This window comes from Alligator mississippiensis, chromosome 4 (genome assembly GCF_030867095.1).
Source record: "Alligator mississippiensis isolate rAllMis1 chromosome 4, rAllMis1, whole genome shotgun sequence".
Taxonomy (NCBI): domain Eukaryota; kingdom Metazoa; phylum Chordata; order Crocodylia; family Alligatoridae; genus Alligator; species Alligator mississippiensis.
Window position 1 is genome coordinate 88,441,862 of NC_081827.1, and position 17,467 is coordinate 88,459,328.

The window sequence follows — 17,467 nt, forward strand, 5'->3', positions numbered from 1 at the left end:
TGGTCAGCAAGTTAGTGGGTTCAGGGTAGGGAAATCAACAGAGGTGGTTGGGCTAATCTTATGCCATTTGTTGCAAAACATAGCTTCCCAAGTATGGTATAGCTCTCCTCACAATAAATTAGTAGACTCAGTTGAACGAAACCACATATATAAAAAGGCACATGTACAACTAATCAGGCCTGACTGCCAGCCCTTTCTAATATCCCTTTTGACATCAGATGAGAAGCAACCTTGCAGAATCTGCTTCACAATGTGAAAGACTTGCCACATCTACCCTTGCTTAAAAGAAGCATTTAATCCACAAAGCTCCTGTTTTACCTCAATGCACCCTTTAAAGGAAATTCCTCTAAGGAACCTTAATGTCACCTCCAGATGGTGCTCTATGCAGCAAAAACAAGCTTCAAACAACCAATGCTTATCTCAGTCATTACAAGCGCCAACCTTCCACATGGTCCATGGAGAAAGCTCAACTGCCAAAGGTGTGTAGCAATCAGATATGCTATAAATGCTGGATCTTTGACTCCCCTTTTTTACCATTAGAGCCAGTACATGTGGGCCATGTACTTGCCAGTGAGCTCAGCCTACAGAGGTGTCTAGTTCCATCAGACCTGTTCAATCCTTTTCACTCAGCTACTGAACAGATGCTTAACTTAAAACACTTGCCTTAACTATCTATGTTAATACATCCGCAATACATAAAGGACACCAATTTCAGTTTACAACTAGAAACTGTTAATTTGCCACACATTTCCTCCACTTGAATTCCTTCTAGCCTTTCATATATATAGATTAAAATCATAATCCAAGAAAAATTTTCTTAGTTGGAAGGGGTAACCATACACATTGAGATAAATTTCAATCAAAGGAAAAAAAACTAACCCCTAGTCAAGAGAAGGCAGTTACAACTACTTTCATGTGAAAAGCTACACAGATTTACCCTTTCTATTCAAAAAGAAAGAACAAAGCCTTAAAAACAGCAGACTTTAAATTTAATACTTGTGAATTTTCAATTAAATTTAGAGATTTAATAAATAATTCCCACTGGAGATGCATATTGCATTTGCTCTGATTACACAACATGAATAAGGAAATTGTTCTAAAAGAAACTGAGAAAGTTGCTTTTGTCACTTGCATATGATTAGATGCTGTATTTATTGAAATACAAATAAAAAATAATCTTCCATAAATATTATTTGATTTAAATTATGTGTTGGAGCAATTCCACGGGGAAAAATAAAATGTAAAAATGTATCAATTCAGTCAACAAAAATTGATCGTAAGGCAAGGAAAACTGTTTTTAGCTAAAATTATTTTAAAGACTACCACCAGAAGCCTTATCAGAATAATCCAATTTCCTTTTTACTTTCAAATTCCATCACCATATATTTGTCACTTGAGCATGATGGAACAAGTATATGTTAATAAATACTGGAAAACCCTAGCATAGTAACAGACATACCTCTCAAGCATCACACATCATTTAAAGATGCAGAGAATGAAATAAGAAAGACAATCTCACTCTCTAGAGAAACTAATTAGGGATAACGGTTTTGTATAGCATCACCAACTGCATCTAGCCTACCAACTGAAATTAAAGAATATATATCACAGTTGAAACATAATCGCAAGAGGCAGAAAACACTTTTACATTAATAGTTAATAATAAATGCAAATCATAACACTGTCTTTCCAGTTTAAAGCTGGATGTGAAAATATATAGTAAAAAAGATAAAAACACCAACTTTAGTGGTCAAGGCATTGATTTCTCGCTCAGCTTTGTGCAGTTTGCTGGTTAAGAGTGTGTTCTGCTCATTACTCATTTGTAGTTCTTTTTCAATACGATCAGTCTGTAGTTTAGCTGACTGCTTTTCTGCCTGGAATAAAAAATAAAAATAAAAAAAATAAAAAAAAAATAAAAAGACATATTGTCCAAAGGACTGTTTGTAGCTTACTCAAAGTAACAGTTGTTCACCATACAAGATTATGTCACTTCAGGAGTCAGAGAAATTGAGACTCAGTTAGGAGGCAGGCAAGGTTCTTTGGGTAGGTATGATATCTTTTATTAGACCAACTAAATAATTGGAAAAAAGTCATTTGCAAGCTTTCAGACACAAACACCCTTTGTCAGGCATAGGGAGACTCTGCTGCTGTTATGTGTTCTCCAAGGTAGAAAAGAGAACACACAACTCCAGAAGAGTCTCCCTATGCCTGACATAGGGTGTTTGTGCCCGAAAGTTTGCAAAGAACTGTTTTTCCAACTATTTAATTGGTCTAATAAAAGAGATCACATCTACCCAAAGAACCTTGCCTGCCTATGTCCTTAGCCCAACACAGCTACACCAACAACCCAGCAATTAGGAAGCAGATATTTATATCTTCAACCAGTAAAACCATGGGCTCTAAGGATGGCTGCACGTATCCATAGTGCTCAAAAAGTTTCCAAACGGATATCCCAGAAGAACATCAACAGCACGGCTCTGTTAAAGTTACAAAGGAGAAATATACCTACAGTATTCTGCATTTTATGTGGCAGAGAGGTTATGTCAGTAAAATTTCAAAAAGCTGCTAAATATAGGACATTTACTTCTTCAGTTAAGTTACTCTTCTCCAAATAAGTTAATATTTTTACTACATTGGATTAAAATAGAAAAAAGTGAAGTATTTGGAAAACTTAGAATGGCTGTCTTCCAGGGTTTTAAAATAAATTCTACAGAAGTGTTTCAGACTGGAGTGTTTGGACCACTTCACAATGATCCATAGCATTCTGGTAATTATACAGAACTAGTTTTTCTTGCAAAAAAGGTATCAAACACCTATAAGAACAGAAAGGAAAAAAGCCAGCCTGACTGAACTGTATCTACATATGGAGGGATAGCAGCCAGAGAGACTGCAACTGTCAACGGAGAAACACAGGAACCACCAAAGGACTAAAGCCCTAGAACCAGCAATGAATGTCCAACAGAAAAGAAACACTTGGGAAGCATATATGAGACCAGAATTAACTGGGACCTTGCAGTAGGAATGTACATTGAAGGGAGCAAGAGAAAGGAACTATAAAATTGTGACAACATGGGCAGAAGAGAGGACAACCAGGTGGGTAGGCAAGCAAAATGAAAAACCAATAGCAAAACAAGGGAGAGGGACTGATTAGATGAAGGGAAAGGCAGCTATAAGATTCAGACTTTAAAAAGACAAAATATTTATTGTATCCAAGGGGATGGGGCAACCACTTTATCAATATTAAATATAAGATGAAGTAACTGTAGTTGACACAAGTAAACACATCTTAAGAGATTGCAAATAAGAATTTAAATTGAGATATTAAGAATGGAAAGGGACTGAGAAGGTCTCAGTTTGGATGTGGCCCATTCTATTCGGTAATATAGATATGGGATCAGAATCTATTGCCATGGAAATCATTGGAACTGACCTCAACAGAGGCTGGATCAGGCCCCAGTGTCAAAAACTTTAAAGTTTACCATATTTAATTGGGAGACAATTAAGACTCTCACCTCCAGAGATCTCACTGTTGCCTGCATTTCAGCCAATTGTCGCACCTGTATTCTTTGAACACTTTCTGCTTGCACACCACAATTTTCTCTCTCTGCCTGTAATTCTGCTACTTCAGCTTCCAAACTTTTTACTTTTTGATGTAGTTGAGCCTTTTCCCTCAGAAGTGCCTCCACACGCTTACTGTCTCTGGTGGGGTCAACGCTAAGCAGCTGATTATGCAGTTCTTCTTTATCTTTATCCAGTCTTGTTATCTAATAGCAATTAAGGAGAATAATATGCATCATTCAGTACATACAGTAGACAATTTGTGAGTAAAAGCTGATAAATTTTCCATTATTTGAATAAGAAGGTCCCTGGGTCCACTACAGAGACTGACTTTGCTCTCAGTACTCTAGGATGTAAAGCCAGGTTAATCACCATCCCTCCCCAAAAGTCTGTGAATTGAAACAACTATTATCTATAGCATAATTTCACTCAGCTTTTCTGAAGCAGTTTTAGCTATGGAGGCTAGGATAGCACAGGTGCTAAGGCATACAGTTAGCAGCTCGGACATCAAAAGTTCAAGGCCATAGCTAGGGACCCACCAAATTCATGGTGGAAATGGACTGTGTAGCATCTCCTTTCATCTTTCACATTCTCCCATGTGCTCCTTCCCCCCCCCCCACATTGATTGGCAGACAGGCCCCACCGCTCCCTCCTTATCAGCACGGAAGTGAAATCCATGGTTTTAAATATGGCGTGGTTTTGGCCTTCCCGCTGGTCAGCAACAAGCATTGGGGCTGCCAGGGCTCCTCAGCCAATCAGTGTCAGGAGGCAAAAATGGCACCATATTTAAAACCACAGTTTTTGCCTCCCCACTGATCAGGAGCGCATTGCAAGCGCAGCCCTTCCACCGATCAGCAGTGTGGGGGCACGTGGGGAAACGTGCAAGGTTAAAGGAGATGCCGCACACCCCACTTCTGTGGTGAACTTGGTAGGCTCCTAATAGCAAAAGCTTTTGAAATTTTCCTTAGAACATGAGTAGCATGGCAGGAAGCATGATTGTTGTAATCCCACATCAGATCCCATTGCGCCTTTACTTTAACATCTTTCCAGAGCCACAGAGTGCACCATTAATCCAAGTTCCTGCTCAGTCCCCTGGAACTTTTACATAACCATTTCAGTTTTTCTTACTGGCTACATCCCACACCCTACTGCAGCAATTCTCAACCTTTTTTAGATTCAAGGCACCCATCATTCTTGAGGCACCCCTCCATAACTTTTGTAAATTGAGTGACACCCCATTTCAAAAACTGATTTACTATGGGACTTCGATTTTCCAGAGTGGGCAGGAAGTGAGGGTCGAGAGCAGCTAGGCAGGGAAAGCTTGAGCCTGCCCAAATCTGCTTATCTCCTCACACCTAAAATTTGAGCTTGCCTTTATCTGCTTATCACCTCACTTAACTCCTCATACTTCCTGTAGCACTCTTCAAAGGATCTAGGACAGTGGTTTCCAACCTTTTTAGATTGCAGACTGGCAAACCGCAGACTGGAAGCAACCACGAACCAGAAAACTGTGGACCTGCATACTGCAGACTGGAAATGACCAGCATACTACGAATCAGCAGCCAACCCTTGTTTTTACTCAGTACAAAAAAGGTTGGCTGCTAGTCCGCAGTATGCTGGTCACTTCTGGATTTCTGGTCCAGCATCAGGCCGTGGCTCAGGGGTTGGGAATCTCTGATCTAGAATGCTCCAGCACCCTAGCTGGGAATCACTGCTCTAGCCAGACTAGATGCTCCTATCCTGATCTATATTGCCTAACTACTCTTCTCAAATCTCAGCATTTTCACTCTCGTTGCTATATCCATCTTTCTACCCACAGGTGCACTCTATCATGTTACCAGCCTTGGTGTATGCCAAGGTACATAAGTATTATCAAAATAGAAGGCCCCCCAAACTTGTTTTTAGTGACCAGCTGCTATTGCCAAATTAAGGGCTTTAGATTCTTGCTCACCATATAAACATGCAGTGGTTGTAGGGCCAGGGAAGTGTTAACCTGGCTCTTGGCAGTGACACCTCCTTCTCACAGCCCGAGGTCAGAGCCCTTCTGTCTCCAGTCTGGCCTCCAGGGCACAAATTCTATCACATACACCTCTGGGGGGCTGGGATGAGAGTGGCACTCAAGAGGGGAGGGAGCTTAACTTGTGGCACACCTGCTAAAGGTAAGCCACCACTGATGTAACACATAAGTAGTGGTCAATACAACCAAATATATCAAATGCAGTTTGTTCTATAATAGATTATAGACTTTATAACCATGATAAGAAAACTAAATCAGCATTTCCAGAGAAGATCATAGAATGAGAAGAGAAAACAGCAAGTGTCCCACCCACCTCCACCCCACCCACAAAATACAGAGCATAATAAGAATAAGCCCTCTGTTCAATTTCACAAGGACATAAATCTAATCAACACCATCTAACTGATGCCTAAAAGGATCGTAGAAGAACTGGTTCTATATGGTTCCCTGGGTCTTAGAAAGACAGGCACCTGTTGTTTAGCTAATTCAAACAGTGTATTAGAATTACTATATTAACTCAATTCCAAGATCAGGTTTTCCTTCAATTCAACATGGGGAAAACAAAGCCCCATCTTAGAATCGAGTATCAAATGAAAAAACAGCCAGAAGAGGGTGGCACAAATCTGCTCAGCAAGACGTGTGTAATGGGGAGGCATGAGGAGAGGCAGTGGAGTCAGGCTGCTTGCTTCCCTCCCCCCCATCTGCCTCCCTACTGCCTGCCCCTCCACAACTGTTTTCCACCTTATTTGCTCTCCTGCCCCCAACACAGCAGTGGGGGAAAGAAGTGGGGTGGAGGGGGACAAATGTAACATGATCTTTCAATTCTAGACATGGAACATTTTAACAAATTTATAATTTTCCATGTATAGAATCTAATTATTAGGGAGGCTGGTCATCTTAAATTCAGTCATCTTGGATCCAGGTAAATATGGTAAGTATAGACAGACAAACACACACACGCACACAGGCTTGATCAAAGCGAAACTAGCAGGAAACACAGGGACTCAAGAATAGACATCTGACTGGCAGAATTCTAACCCCTGTGTCAACCCTCCCCAATAAGAATGCAAGCAAGAACTGGTGCTGTGATGTAATAGGCAGACAGGTACATTATCTCAGTGCCTGTCTTTTGTGCTTTAGGTGTAAAGAATAGTGCAGAAGGCTGTAGACTTAATCTAATGCTTCTTATAAATGGCCAACTGATAATACAGCTGTAAAGCAAGTAAAATTTGCTGCATCACTCTTATGAATTAAAACCAAGTGTAAACACTATGTGAGTCTCATTTTTCAATCACAGCATCCTCAATGAGAGATGGCCATTTTACCCAGGCATTTAGGTGGAGTCCATCTTTCAAAACTATTTTTTTCTTTAACATAGCCCAACAATCAAACATCCACAAACCTCTCACACAGCACCAATCCTTGAGCCATTTGTTGATTTAAATTATCTTGTTTCTAGAGATGGGAAAAATGTTACAAATGATGCCCACAACATTGAGGATCTCTTCCCACCTGTAATGGTTTCCTTAACCTAGACAAGGGGGAATCTTGCTATGTCATTTGTCCTTGCTTTAACAACTATCAGAAGATTCTGTTCTGCTCACTTCAGCATTCCTTTCAACCTCACAACCACATCTTCCACTGGGCAGACTGTCAGCACTTCACTCTGTTTTCTAGATCAGCTGTGGTGATAAATAAGCATTTCTTTGCAACGAATTACCCAATAACAGACCTGGTGTCTCCTGGTCTTAGTGGGCATGTCATGTATGCGCTTTACTGAAGAGTAGACTAATTAGCTCAACAGTAGATCATCACCATCTACAGGTGCGTCAGTACTAGGGCACAAGAAATTAACTCTGCCATAAGATAGTACTGTTGGGGACAATACTACCTAAAGGCAGAGTAATAATCACCTGTGATGAAACACATGTGAAGACAGTGACAGCAGGCATAAATTGTGTCCAGTCAGCCCAGGCAGCAGGGGGTCAGATGCCTGCCTACCGCCTAGCCACATGGCTCTGCATATTCGGCACTCTCATGCCCCACCCAGCCCCTCTGCCATCCAACCTGCCACCCTGAGCTCAGATCTGACTTCCCCGAGCCTGCTCCATCCTGGCTCAAAATGCTGCTGTCCCAGGCACACATGTAGACACTACACCCAGGAGCAGTGTACACTGGCTCAAAGTGCTCTGGAGTTTATCCCTTTACATTAATTGCTTCTGTAGATGCACCCAGTGAGAGCTTTCCATCTTGCTCTCCTTTCCATCTTGCCTCTGGTCTTAAGATCTTTCACTTCCTTGAATAAGCTTCTCAGGTCTCCTAAAAAAACAATGTCATTGTCGCAGGGCACTAAGGTGCCTGCTCCTCTTAGAGCAGAGATTGCCCAGGGAGGCAACACAAAGAGCCAGATAAGAGCCCAGATGCAGGTTGCCATGACAACTGGCTAATGAGGGAATTGGCTGCACCTGCACCTGGTTAGCTGGCTGGAAGAGGCAGGGTCCTGGGCCCATATAAACTCTAGGGCTGGGCCCAAGCAGGTCAGTTCCCTGCTAGCAGTCAGAGGGGAAGGAGCCTCCAGGGAGGAAGTGCCCAGTGACGCAGCAACTGTCTACCATGCTGCACCCAGGGCTAATGGGGTTCCATGTACCCTTGCCTACTAGATACTTAATGCCAGGGAGGAAGTTCTATGCTTTTAAAGGGGCAGAGCACACTCTTGTCTCTTCTATTATGTTATAGCCCAGGGGCTTGTGTTTTGTTTGTTGCTTCATAACACCGGTGGTTTGGGTGAGGCTATTAGGGGAAGGAGGAGGCCTCATCGGTGGTCCACTATAGAGTGGGGACCCTGGCGCCAGACAGGGCGCGACATTTGGGGAGCACAGACTCCGGCACTGAGGGGCGCAGAGACAGGGCTGCAGAGAGTCCAGTGAGGACAAGAGGCCAAATTATAACGAGGCCTAGGCAAGACAACGCCGGTACCATCTGCGAGGCTTGGGGCGTGGTAAAGGGGCGGTTGGAGCCACACATATAGCCCATAAGGCTGGGGTGTCCAGGGACATCTATTTTGAAATGGGACCCGCGGGGCCCAGGGAAGTCCATCAGGACCATGCTCAGATAGGCTTAAAGGCAGCCTCCCTATATCAATTATTCCAACAAGGTGTGGCGGGCAAGAACAGAGGGTGCCCATTAGGCCGAATTGGCACGGTTGAGAGGCCTTAGGGGTAACATGGCCATCCTTAAGCACCCCGTCCCGTGACAGTCATGCATACATATCTTCCACACAGAACCAGCCTAGAATCCAGGACATCCCACAGCCTCTACATACAACCCATCTTCTTTTTCTCCTCCATTGCTCCTGCTGTTTCAGAAAGGACAAGAAAAGACAGATGCACCATACCAAACTCCTTTGTCTGCTGGCCCCCACTGGTCACTGGCTGTCTGGTTTTTAAAGCTACTGCTCAAGGCATCCTGGCACTCCTAATTAGACACAACTGTGATCAGAGGCAGGAAATAGGCTCTGATCCTGAGTAGCTGGGACTCCATCATGCCCACACACCCTCTCCTAAATATGTTATTACTAACATACTATCTGAATATAAATAGAATTCTATTAAGGTTTTATATTTAAATCTCTCTCTTATGTGCTAAGTAAGGATTGAACACAACAAATGATTTAGAACAATCAGTCTATCTGATAAAATTTGAGATTGCAAAAACTGTCATATATAAAAAATAATACAACAATGGTAAAATCCTCATAAAAAGCTTAAGTGGTTTAATTTTTATGGTGGCTTAATTCAAGTTTAATATTTTATACCTACCTCAGCCTCATACTTTATTTTTTTCTCTTCTAAAACACGAACATGTTCTTCCTTCTGGTGTTCAAATTCTGATTTTAGAAAGGTATGTTCATAACGCAGTTTGTTATATTCTGTTCGGTATTTTTCTACTTCCTAAATTAGAAAGTGGAACAGTCACTCAAAGATAAGTTTAAGCACATAAAATTTGTTTTATTTTACCAACACTAACTATAAAATATCCACATCCCCTTCTCAAAAAAAGTCATTTTTATTCAAACCCCGCCCCATGCCAAAAGAAACAGTAAATAATACCTCCCCACAAATAAAACATAATTAGATACTCGTTGCTTACTTCATCTAGCTTCTGAAATCGATCTCTCATTGGAGTTTCCAATTCTTGTTGTATTTGTGCTTTTAACAACTCCAGCTTTTGAGGAGTTAGTACCTGACATGAAGAGAAAACAAAAGGTATTGTAAATAATTCAAGTATCATCAAGTGATTTACGCTGGAAAACAACAAATGCTAGATAACAAAGTATTCTTTATTTAAAAACAAAATAATTGTACATAGAGTTTTTTTAATATGTTCCATTAATAAAGTTTGCTCTTAAGCATTTCCTCGTTTCCTATTTTGTAAAAACTTTATTAACCCTCCAATAGTTGAGAAGATTTCAGAGAAAAAACCCTGTAACATTGTGTATATGTACATAATTTATTAGCTTTTACAATGTGTGAAAAATCTAGCCATTATATAATCCTTGAAATCCTTCAAGTCACCTATTCTGTAGATCATGAGTGAGAATTATTTGGGCTGGAGGGCCACTTTAAGAGTTTTGGTGAGCTGCTACAGGGGCTGCAGGGGAGTGGGCATTGATCATACCTGCCCCTGTCTGCTCTGCACCCACTTCTGGGGGTGCCAGACAGAGCAAGCAGGCAGACTCTCCATAGAGACCAGCCTTGGACCCACTCACTTGGTCAGATGGGATGGGGCCACATACAAAGAAGCAGCAGCCTCTGGGAGCAGGATGGGTGGGCAGGGCTGGAATCTTGGGGTTGTGACAGCATGGGGACAGAGCCATGATCTGCTCCTCGCATGTCCTTATGATGGGCACCAGTTATGCAGACAGGGACATGCAGGGAGCAGATCACACCTCTGCCCTAAGCCCTGGCCCCTACACTGTCACTGCCCCAAGATCCCAGCTCTGGCCCCAGCCCCCACCTTCCTGCCTGTCTTGCTCCCAGGAGCCATGCCAGCTAATTCACATGGCCTGAGGCAGTGTTTGGGAACAGAGCAGCACAGCTGCATGCAGGGTAGGAGAGGGAGTGCAGGGAGAGAAGAGCTGAGAGCCACAGTTATCCAAGCCCAGCCAGACCGGTGCCATGCTGTCCTCTGCTTGTCCCTGCATCCCCTTCCCAATTCTGAGTCCCCAACACATGGCCAAGCTGGGCCAGGTCACTACTTCACTGTGTTCCTACACACTGCTTTAGGCCACGTGGATGCAGCTGGTGCAGCTTCTGCCCGGCCCAACCTCATGCCAGGGACTTGGAGTTGGGCAGGACCCATGCCAGCCACTCCAGCTGTGCCCATGTGGCACAGCCTGAAGCAGTGCACAGGAACACAGCACAGCACCACGTTAGCAGCGCTCACGTCCCTACCAGGCCCTGGCTCAGCAAAGCACAGATAACCTGCAGTTCCTGGCCCTCTTCCCCCTACACAACCTCCCTCACCACTGGGGAGAACCTTACCTGAGCTTTGACTCACCAGGAGCTGTCTGGTCTACAAACAGCCACAGAGACGGAGCTGCATGCAGGCAGCCTGGCCAGGAGCTCAGCTCTCCTTGCCTTGGAGCATATATCGGAGACTCAGCGGAGTGAGGCAGGGTGGGCCAGCCCATGGAGGAGAAGGGAGAGGCGCTGAAAGCCAGGGCAGCTGCAGTCTGAATACAATTCTCCTTCAGAGGAGCAGCCATGGGCTGGATAGAATCACCTGATGGGCCAAATCTGGCCTGCAGGCCATATTTTGCCCACCCCTGCTATAGACAGTTCTAGATGGATTTCTACAATAGGACTAAAAGTAATGTTTCTCTCTGCTGGTAACATGTCTCACCTGCATTCTCAGTTCTTCTAGTTCTCTTGTTTTATCTAATAATTCTCCTCGGAGTTCAGCAAGGAGAAACTGAAATTTGTCATTGATGGTTTGTTTTTCAACCAACGACCGCTTGAGCTCATTCTGTGATTTTGTATACTCATCCTGTAACCTGCAAAATATATTTTAAAAAATACTAAGAATGTTCATATACAGTCTAAGAAATAATTGATCACACTGAAAAATATCCATCACAGAGGTAACAGAAATACATAAGAAAAAGTAAAAAAAATAGCAAGTCTGAAAACATTTACCAGATATCAGCTCCATTTCCTCCCCTCATATCTGACATAACAAATATCCTAAAATGTTGAAGTTGATCAGTATTTACAAATTCAGAAAATCTCACCTAGAGTTCAGGAGACCTCTGAATTGTTACTACGTAACTAGAAGGATTTCACTGTTGGAAATCAACAACTAAACAGTCGAAAAGGAAACTCTTTTTCACTTAGCCTTAGCTCAAACTAAGGAAAGCAGCAATTTAAAGTACGTACCGTGTATGTTCTGCTTTCAGAGTTTTATAATTTGTTTTATGATGTTCACACCGCATTCTTTCATCAATTAAAAGCTTCTGTAGTTCTTCTTGTGAACCAGCAAGATTACCACTTCCACTTGTTGGAGGGAGGAGGCTGGTGAAAGTATCCATTCTTGCTGGTAACAGCCAGGTAGTAATGAATTTAGTCTAAAATCAGCACCTTCAAAGGACTTCCATCTATCTTTTCGCCTGTGGCATCTCAGAAAGTATAATTACCTGCTGCAAACAAAAGCATAAAACTCATTGGTGGTTCAAGGACAAACACTTGTGCTTTCTTTACAGTGGAGCAACAGCCCTGGCAAAGTTAAGACTGAGAATCAAATTCTGTTTCAAATTTAGCTTTCTATAACTGCTCAAAAATAGTGACTTATAAATAAATAAATATACAAATAAATAAATAAATCACTCAAAATTACTTATACCCATCTAGTAGCATAGCACCCCCAGATGCTTTAAGGAGGAAAAAGTGTGCACCTAAGACTGACAAGACAGACAGATCCCACAGAGCATGAGTAAAATAAGCAGCTAAAAGACTTTCTGGCCTGCTAGTTTTCACATGAGCTATGTAGCAAAATAAGACAGGAAGCAGCATTTAAATACAACTTGACTGTGTCCTTCCTAATCTGTCTTCTAACAGAAATCTTTAGAAAAGTAAAGGAGGTATTTTGGTACAGTTATCCTCTCACATGTTCTTTCCCCCGCCTTCTCCACACGTCCACAGTATGAATTGAATCAGCAGAAGACGCCAGAAGTACTCGAACAATTTTCAGAAAGACAGACAGATTACAGATATAAATGTTTGCCCAGAGAATATGGAAAACAAAAGAGGGAGGACTGAGAACAGGGGGAATAGATATCTGGGTAGTAGTGGAATAGGGATAAATGAGGATGGGTGGCAGGGGACCTGTCAGTCCACCATTCTCTCCTATGCGTGCACCAAGATGTGGCCCTCTGAGAGCCTCGCTCCCTGCTCCTCACATGTGCACCAAGACCCCAGGGGAGGCATTTCTAGGGTCGGAAGGGACCTATTAGATCGAGTCCGAACCCCTGCTCTGGGCAGGAAAGAGCACTGGGGTCAAGTAACCCCAGCCAGATACCTGTCTAATCTCCTTTTGAACACCTCCAAAGTAGGGGAAAGCACCACCTCCCTTAGAAGCCCATTCCATATTTTGACAACCCTCACCATAAAGAATTTCTTCCTGATGTCCAATCTAAATCTACTCTCTTTCAGAGTATGGCCATTATTTCTAGTAACCCTGAGGGGTGACCTGGTAAACAGAGTATCCCCTATTCCCTGCTGACCCCCTTGATGAGCTTGTAGACAGCCACAAGATCACTTCTCAGCCTTCTCTTGCGAAGGCTGAAGAGATTCTGGTCCCTCAATCTGTCCTTATAGGATCTTACCAGCAGGCCCTCAACTATATGAGTAGCCCTCCTCTGAACCCATTCCAGCTTATCCACATCTCTCTTGAAGTGTGGCACCCAAAACTGGACGCAGTACTCCAGCTGTTTCCTCATCAATGCCTCAGAGGGGAAGTATCACCTCCCTAGACCTATTCATGATGCACCTACTAATGCAAGACAGAGTGTGATCAGCGTTACTTATTACCTCGTCACAATGGTGACTCATGTTCATTTTTGTGTCAACTATGACTCCAAGATCCCCTTCCGCTGCTGTGCTACTTAGAATGGTACTTCCCAGTCTGTAGGTGTATTGGTGATTCTTTCTCCTCAGGTGCAGCACTTTGCACTTATCTTTGTTAAATTGCATCCTATTCTGATCCGCCCACTTCCCCAGTCTATCCAAATCTGCCTGAATTTGCTCCCTACCCTCTAGTGTGTTTACTATACCCTACAGTTTGGTGTCATCTGCAAATTTGGACAGAGTGCTTTCTACACCCTCATCAAATCACTGATGAAGATATTGAATAGTACTGAATAGACAGAACCTTGAGGGACACCACTGCCCACATTTCCCCAGGTAGAAACCAACCCATCCACCACCACTCTCTGGGTGCATCCCATAAGCCATTTTCCACCCACCTGACTGTGAAGAAATCCACATCACAGCTACTTAGTTTACTTGTAAGAATTGGGTGTGACACTGTGTTAAAAGCCACAAGTAGACAGGGGAAGGATGTCCCTTCCCTTCTGTGCATCTAAGCCCTCTCCCTTCAAGGGACCCTTGTTTGCCCACAGTATACAAGTCCCTTGCCCTCTCCCCCCACAAATGAAGGCTGTTAGGGAGGGTCCAGCCTCTCTGCACATGCCTGAACCTCTGCCTACCTACCCATAAGACCTGGGATTTGGTGAACCCTCTCCCTGCCTCTCATGTAAGCTAAAGTCTGGGGAAGCCCTACTTCTTCAGGTGGAGAACTGAAAACAGGCATGATGGAAGCATGAGCCAAGCAGCATTGAGACTGGGGCAAAAAATTAAGACTGGGTTTGTTTTATGCATCACAGGCCCTCAAGTCCTGGGATTAAGGGAAGGAGGCTTGGAGAGATGAATACAGCCTGAACTCTGCACTTCTGCATTCATCTCCAGGAAGTGTTTGTTCTCTTTCAGCTGAGAACCTCACATTGAGATGAATACACACTTAACCTATTTCTGTTTAACTGTTTTTTCAATCACTCACACACAAGTTTCCTCAGTTTATGGACAAATTATGGAGATGTAAAAAGGAGCAGGTTACCTGTGGTAGGTTAGCTCTTTTCACTGAGCGTTAACCTACTGCAGGGTAAGCTTACTGCTGGGTAAAAGCTGGCCCAAGGACAGTCACTGCAGCGCAACTACTGTTCTGTAATGTGTTCATACCCTCCAACTGCCAGGTGAAATTAGTGATTTAAGTTTGGGGTCATTTGAAAGTCCCTCCGCAAAAACAAAAAAAAGAAGCCCCCCAACATGTGCACACAAGCAAACTGCAGAAGTGGTTTTGTACCCACAAGGAATCAAACCATCTCTAATTGGTTTCACAGAAGATTTCAGTCAGTATGTACTCCAACTAGTGAATGGTGCCCACTATTCCTTTAAGGAAGCAATACTGAAAATACTATTCAAAGAGTTAAACTCTACAGATACCTGTAAAACACATGGGACCTAGAGTTACCTCCCTCCTGTGTTGTTTGTATTCCCCCACATAAGCTAGAATCTAGACTGTCTCAAGCCCTTCTCTCTCCACACCATATACATATGGGGAAAGCCTTCCCTCCCCATGCCTCAAGAGTCAAAATTGATTAGATTTTCATATGGCTAGGCCCTATGTTGGAATCCAGGGAGGCCATCACACCCATTCCAAGCATTGTACCAGCCCCTCTCCCTGCCTCCTTTGCCCTGAGGAACCAAAAGATAATCCAACCTAAATCTCTGAAAATATCTGAATACCTTGTAGCATGTGGTGGAGGAACTAGCTAGAGGGAGGCAGTGGAAAAGGCACTAGCCAGGAGGTTAAGGCAATTAGCTGAAACAAGGACACCACTTCAGAGACCTAACTGAAGTAACAGCAAGGATCCCAGATGGATGGAAAACATAGTATGGATTTAGGACCTGGGCTACATAACCAAAGAAAGGTACAAACCTCCCCTCCCCCTGTAGGCTTGCACCTGCGCATAGATGTATAAAGCACCAGACTGCAAGGGAACAGCTTTATAATGTACAAATGGCTTCTAAAATGTCAATGACTTCATGAAAGAGGAGAAAGAGAACTGGAAAGAGTGAAAGGGCCAATATGTTACAGCAGATAGTGGATTAGATCTGGAGAAGGAGCCATACATTAGTCTTCTCTCAGATGCCCACAGCTGTATCAGAGCTTTTCCAGAATTAAGAGTCTGCCATTTCTGTCCTAGCAACAATTCTATCGGTCAATACATACACCAGGTATTTCAATACATGCCTACAACCCTTGTTCCACTATAATGAAGTCTACAGGAGAGGAGAGGTGCCCTGAGGAATCATATAGTTGTTTGTTTTTTAATTTACATGGTCCAGTAGCCCTGACCTGCAAATTTACATGATTCCTACAAAAAAATATTTTAAAATAAAAAATAAATATAACTTGTCATTGAATTTCCCAGGCTGAAGCAAGTTAACGACTTCCGGGTGGTGTCTCATACCTTTCAGAATCTAAAATTAAGCAAAATTATTTGATAGGGATAATTTAGAGCAAGGGTCCCTCAACCCCTGGACCACAGGCCAGATCTGGCACGTGAAGTCATGACACCTGGTCCATAGGGCTCCATAATGGTCCAGAAATTTGGCAACAGGGGAGAAGTGGCAATGCCCCACACCACTACTGCCAAATTCTACACCTTTTCTTTTTAAGGAAAATTTTTCATGTTCCAAATCAATTCCAAATCCATGTGAATCATTCAAGAACTGTATGTGGCCCTGGTACTGGCCAGTATCCTCCACCCCTGCCTGGGGCTTCAGATACTTCCAAAGCCTTTGGCAGGCATCCTACGTGCAGGACCAGGCCCAAAGACTTGGGGTTTGGATGCCCCTGAGTTTTGCTTGTCCTCACCTGTATGGCCGCTGGAGGAAGTTAGGGAGCAGTTTCCCAATTCCATAAAGTTTGCATGTACCCGAGATCCTCCCACTGGGAGTTCAAGTGGGAGGCTAACTATGAGACTCTTGCAGGGAGTCCTGTCTGCAAGCAGACAAAAATGCAACCCTCCACTACACAGTGCCATTTTAATTGTATTACCTCGGTCAGGGCACTGCTCCATGCCACATTCTTTGTTTTCCCCTGCCAGTAGGGAAACCACCTCGGTGGTCATGGTATTTCCCCTGCACTAGGCTCCAGGAGGGGAAGAAACCTCTGTGGGAAGCCCCATGGGATGGACCCAAATGTGCAGGATGGGGCGCACACAGTGACCCTGACCCACTCATCTGGCCTGCAGATTGGGAAACTTGGGCACCACTGGTTTAGAAATATTATTCCTATATTTGTGCAGGGGGCTGGACCAGATGACTCTTGAGGTCCCTCCCAGTCCTCCATTCTTTAATGCTAAACCACAACATTCTGAAAAACAGGAAATGAAAAGTTAACATAAACACCTATGCAACCTTAATTTTTTGAACAATGACCTCATAGACATGTATTCTCTCTGCCTTTGAATTCAGTTCTGAAGTACCTTAACTCTTCATTGCCTAGCTTCCTTTAGTTTTAATTTTGCTGAACTTGTCATTTTGGTAGGGCATGAGATGTTACCCTTCAACCTCAACTCTGTACACATAGGATGCGTCCACACATGCAAGCATGTGCTTGCAGCAGCTCAAATAGAAGCGGTGCAAATTTGAGCTGGGGCTTTTGGCCTCAGAGCATGTGCTCGGACATGCACTTTGTTGTGGAGCAAATTGTGCCACTTGAAGCAAAATAACACTGCCTGGCTCCTCCCGGGTCTGCAGCCAGGGGGAG

The 17,467-nt window shown here is 43.4% G+C and overlaps 1 protein-coding gene across 6 annotated transcripts in view; it reads right to left on the bottom strand.

Moving 5' to 3' along the window:
* Positions 1-17,467, bottom strand: part of CEP83 (centrosomal protein 83) — a 50,707-nt gene that overhangs the window by 21,311 nt on the left and 11,929 nt on the right. For 5 of the 6 annotated variants that reach the window (XR_002088180.2, XR_002088181.2, XR_002088182.2 and 2 more), the window contains exons 2-7: positions 12,013-12,272; positions 11,480-11,630; positions 9,725-9,817; positions 9,394-9,525; positions 3,513-3,764; positions 1,743-1,874 (exon numbers count right to left, since the gene is read on the bottom strand). Coding sequence is in view for 3 of the 6 variants with exons in the window: in XM_006267461.3 (XP_006267523.1) it covers positions 1,743-1,874; positions 3,513-3,764; positions 9,394-9,525; positions 9,725-9,817; positions 11,480-11,630; positions 12,013-12,164 (912 nt within the window). In the remaining 3 variants the exon portion in view is untranslated. The remainder of the gene's footprint in view (positions 1-1,742; positions 1,875-3,512; positions 3,765-9,393; positions 9,526-9,724; positions 9,818-11,479; positions 11,631-12,012; positions 12,273-17,467) is intronic. The other variant, XM_019480876.2, reaches the window with a different exon arrangement.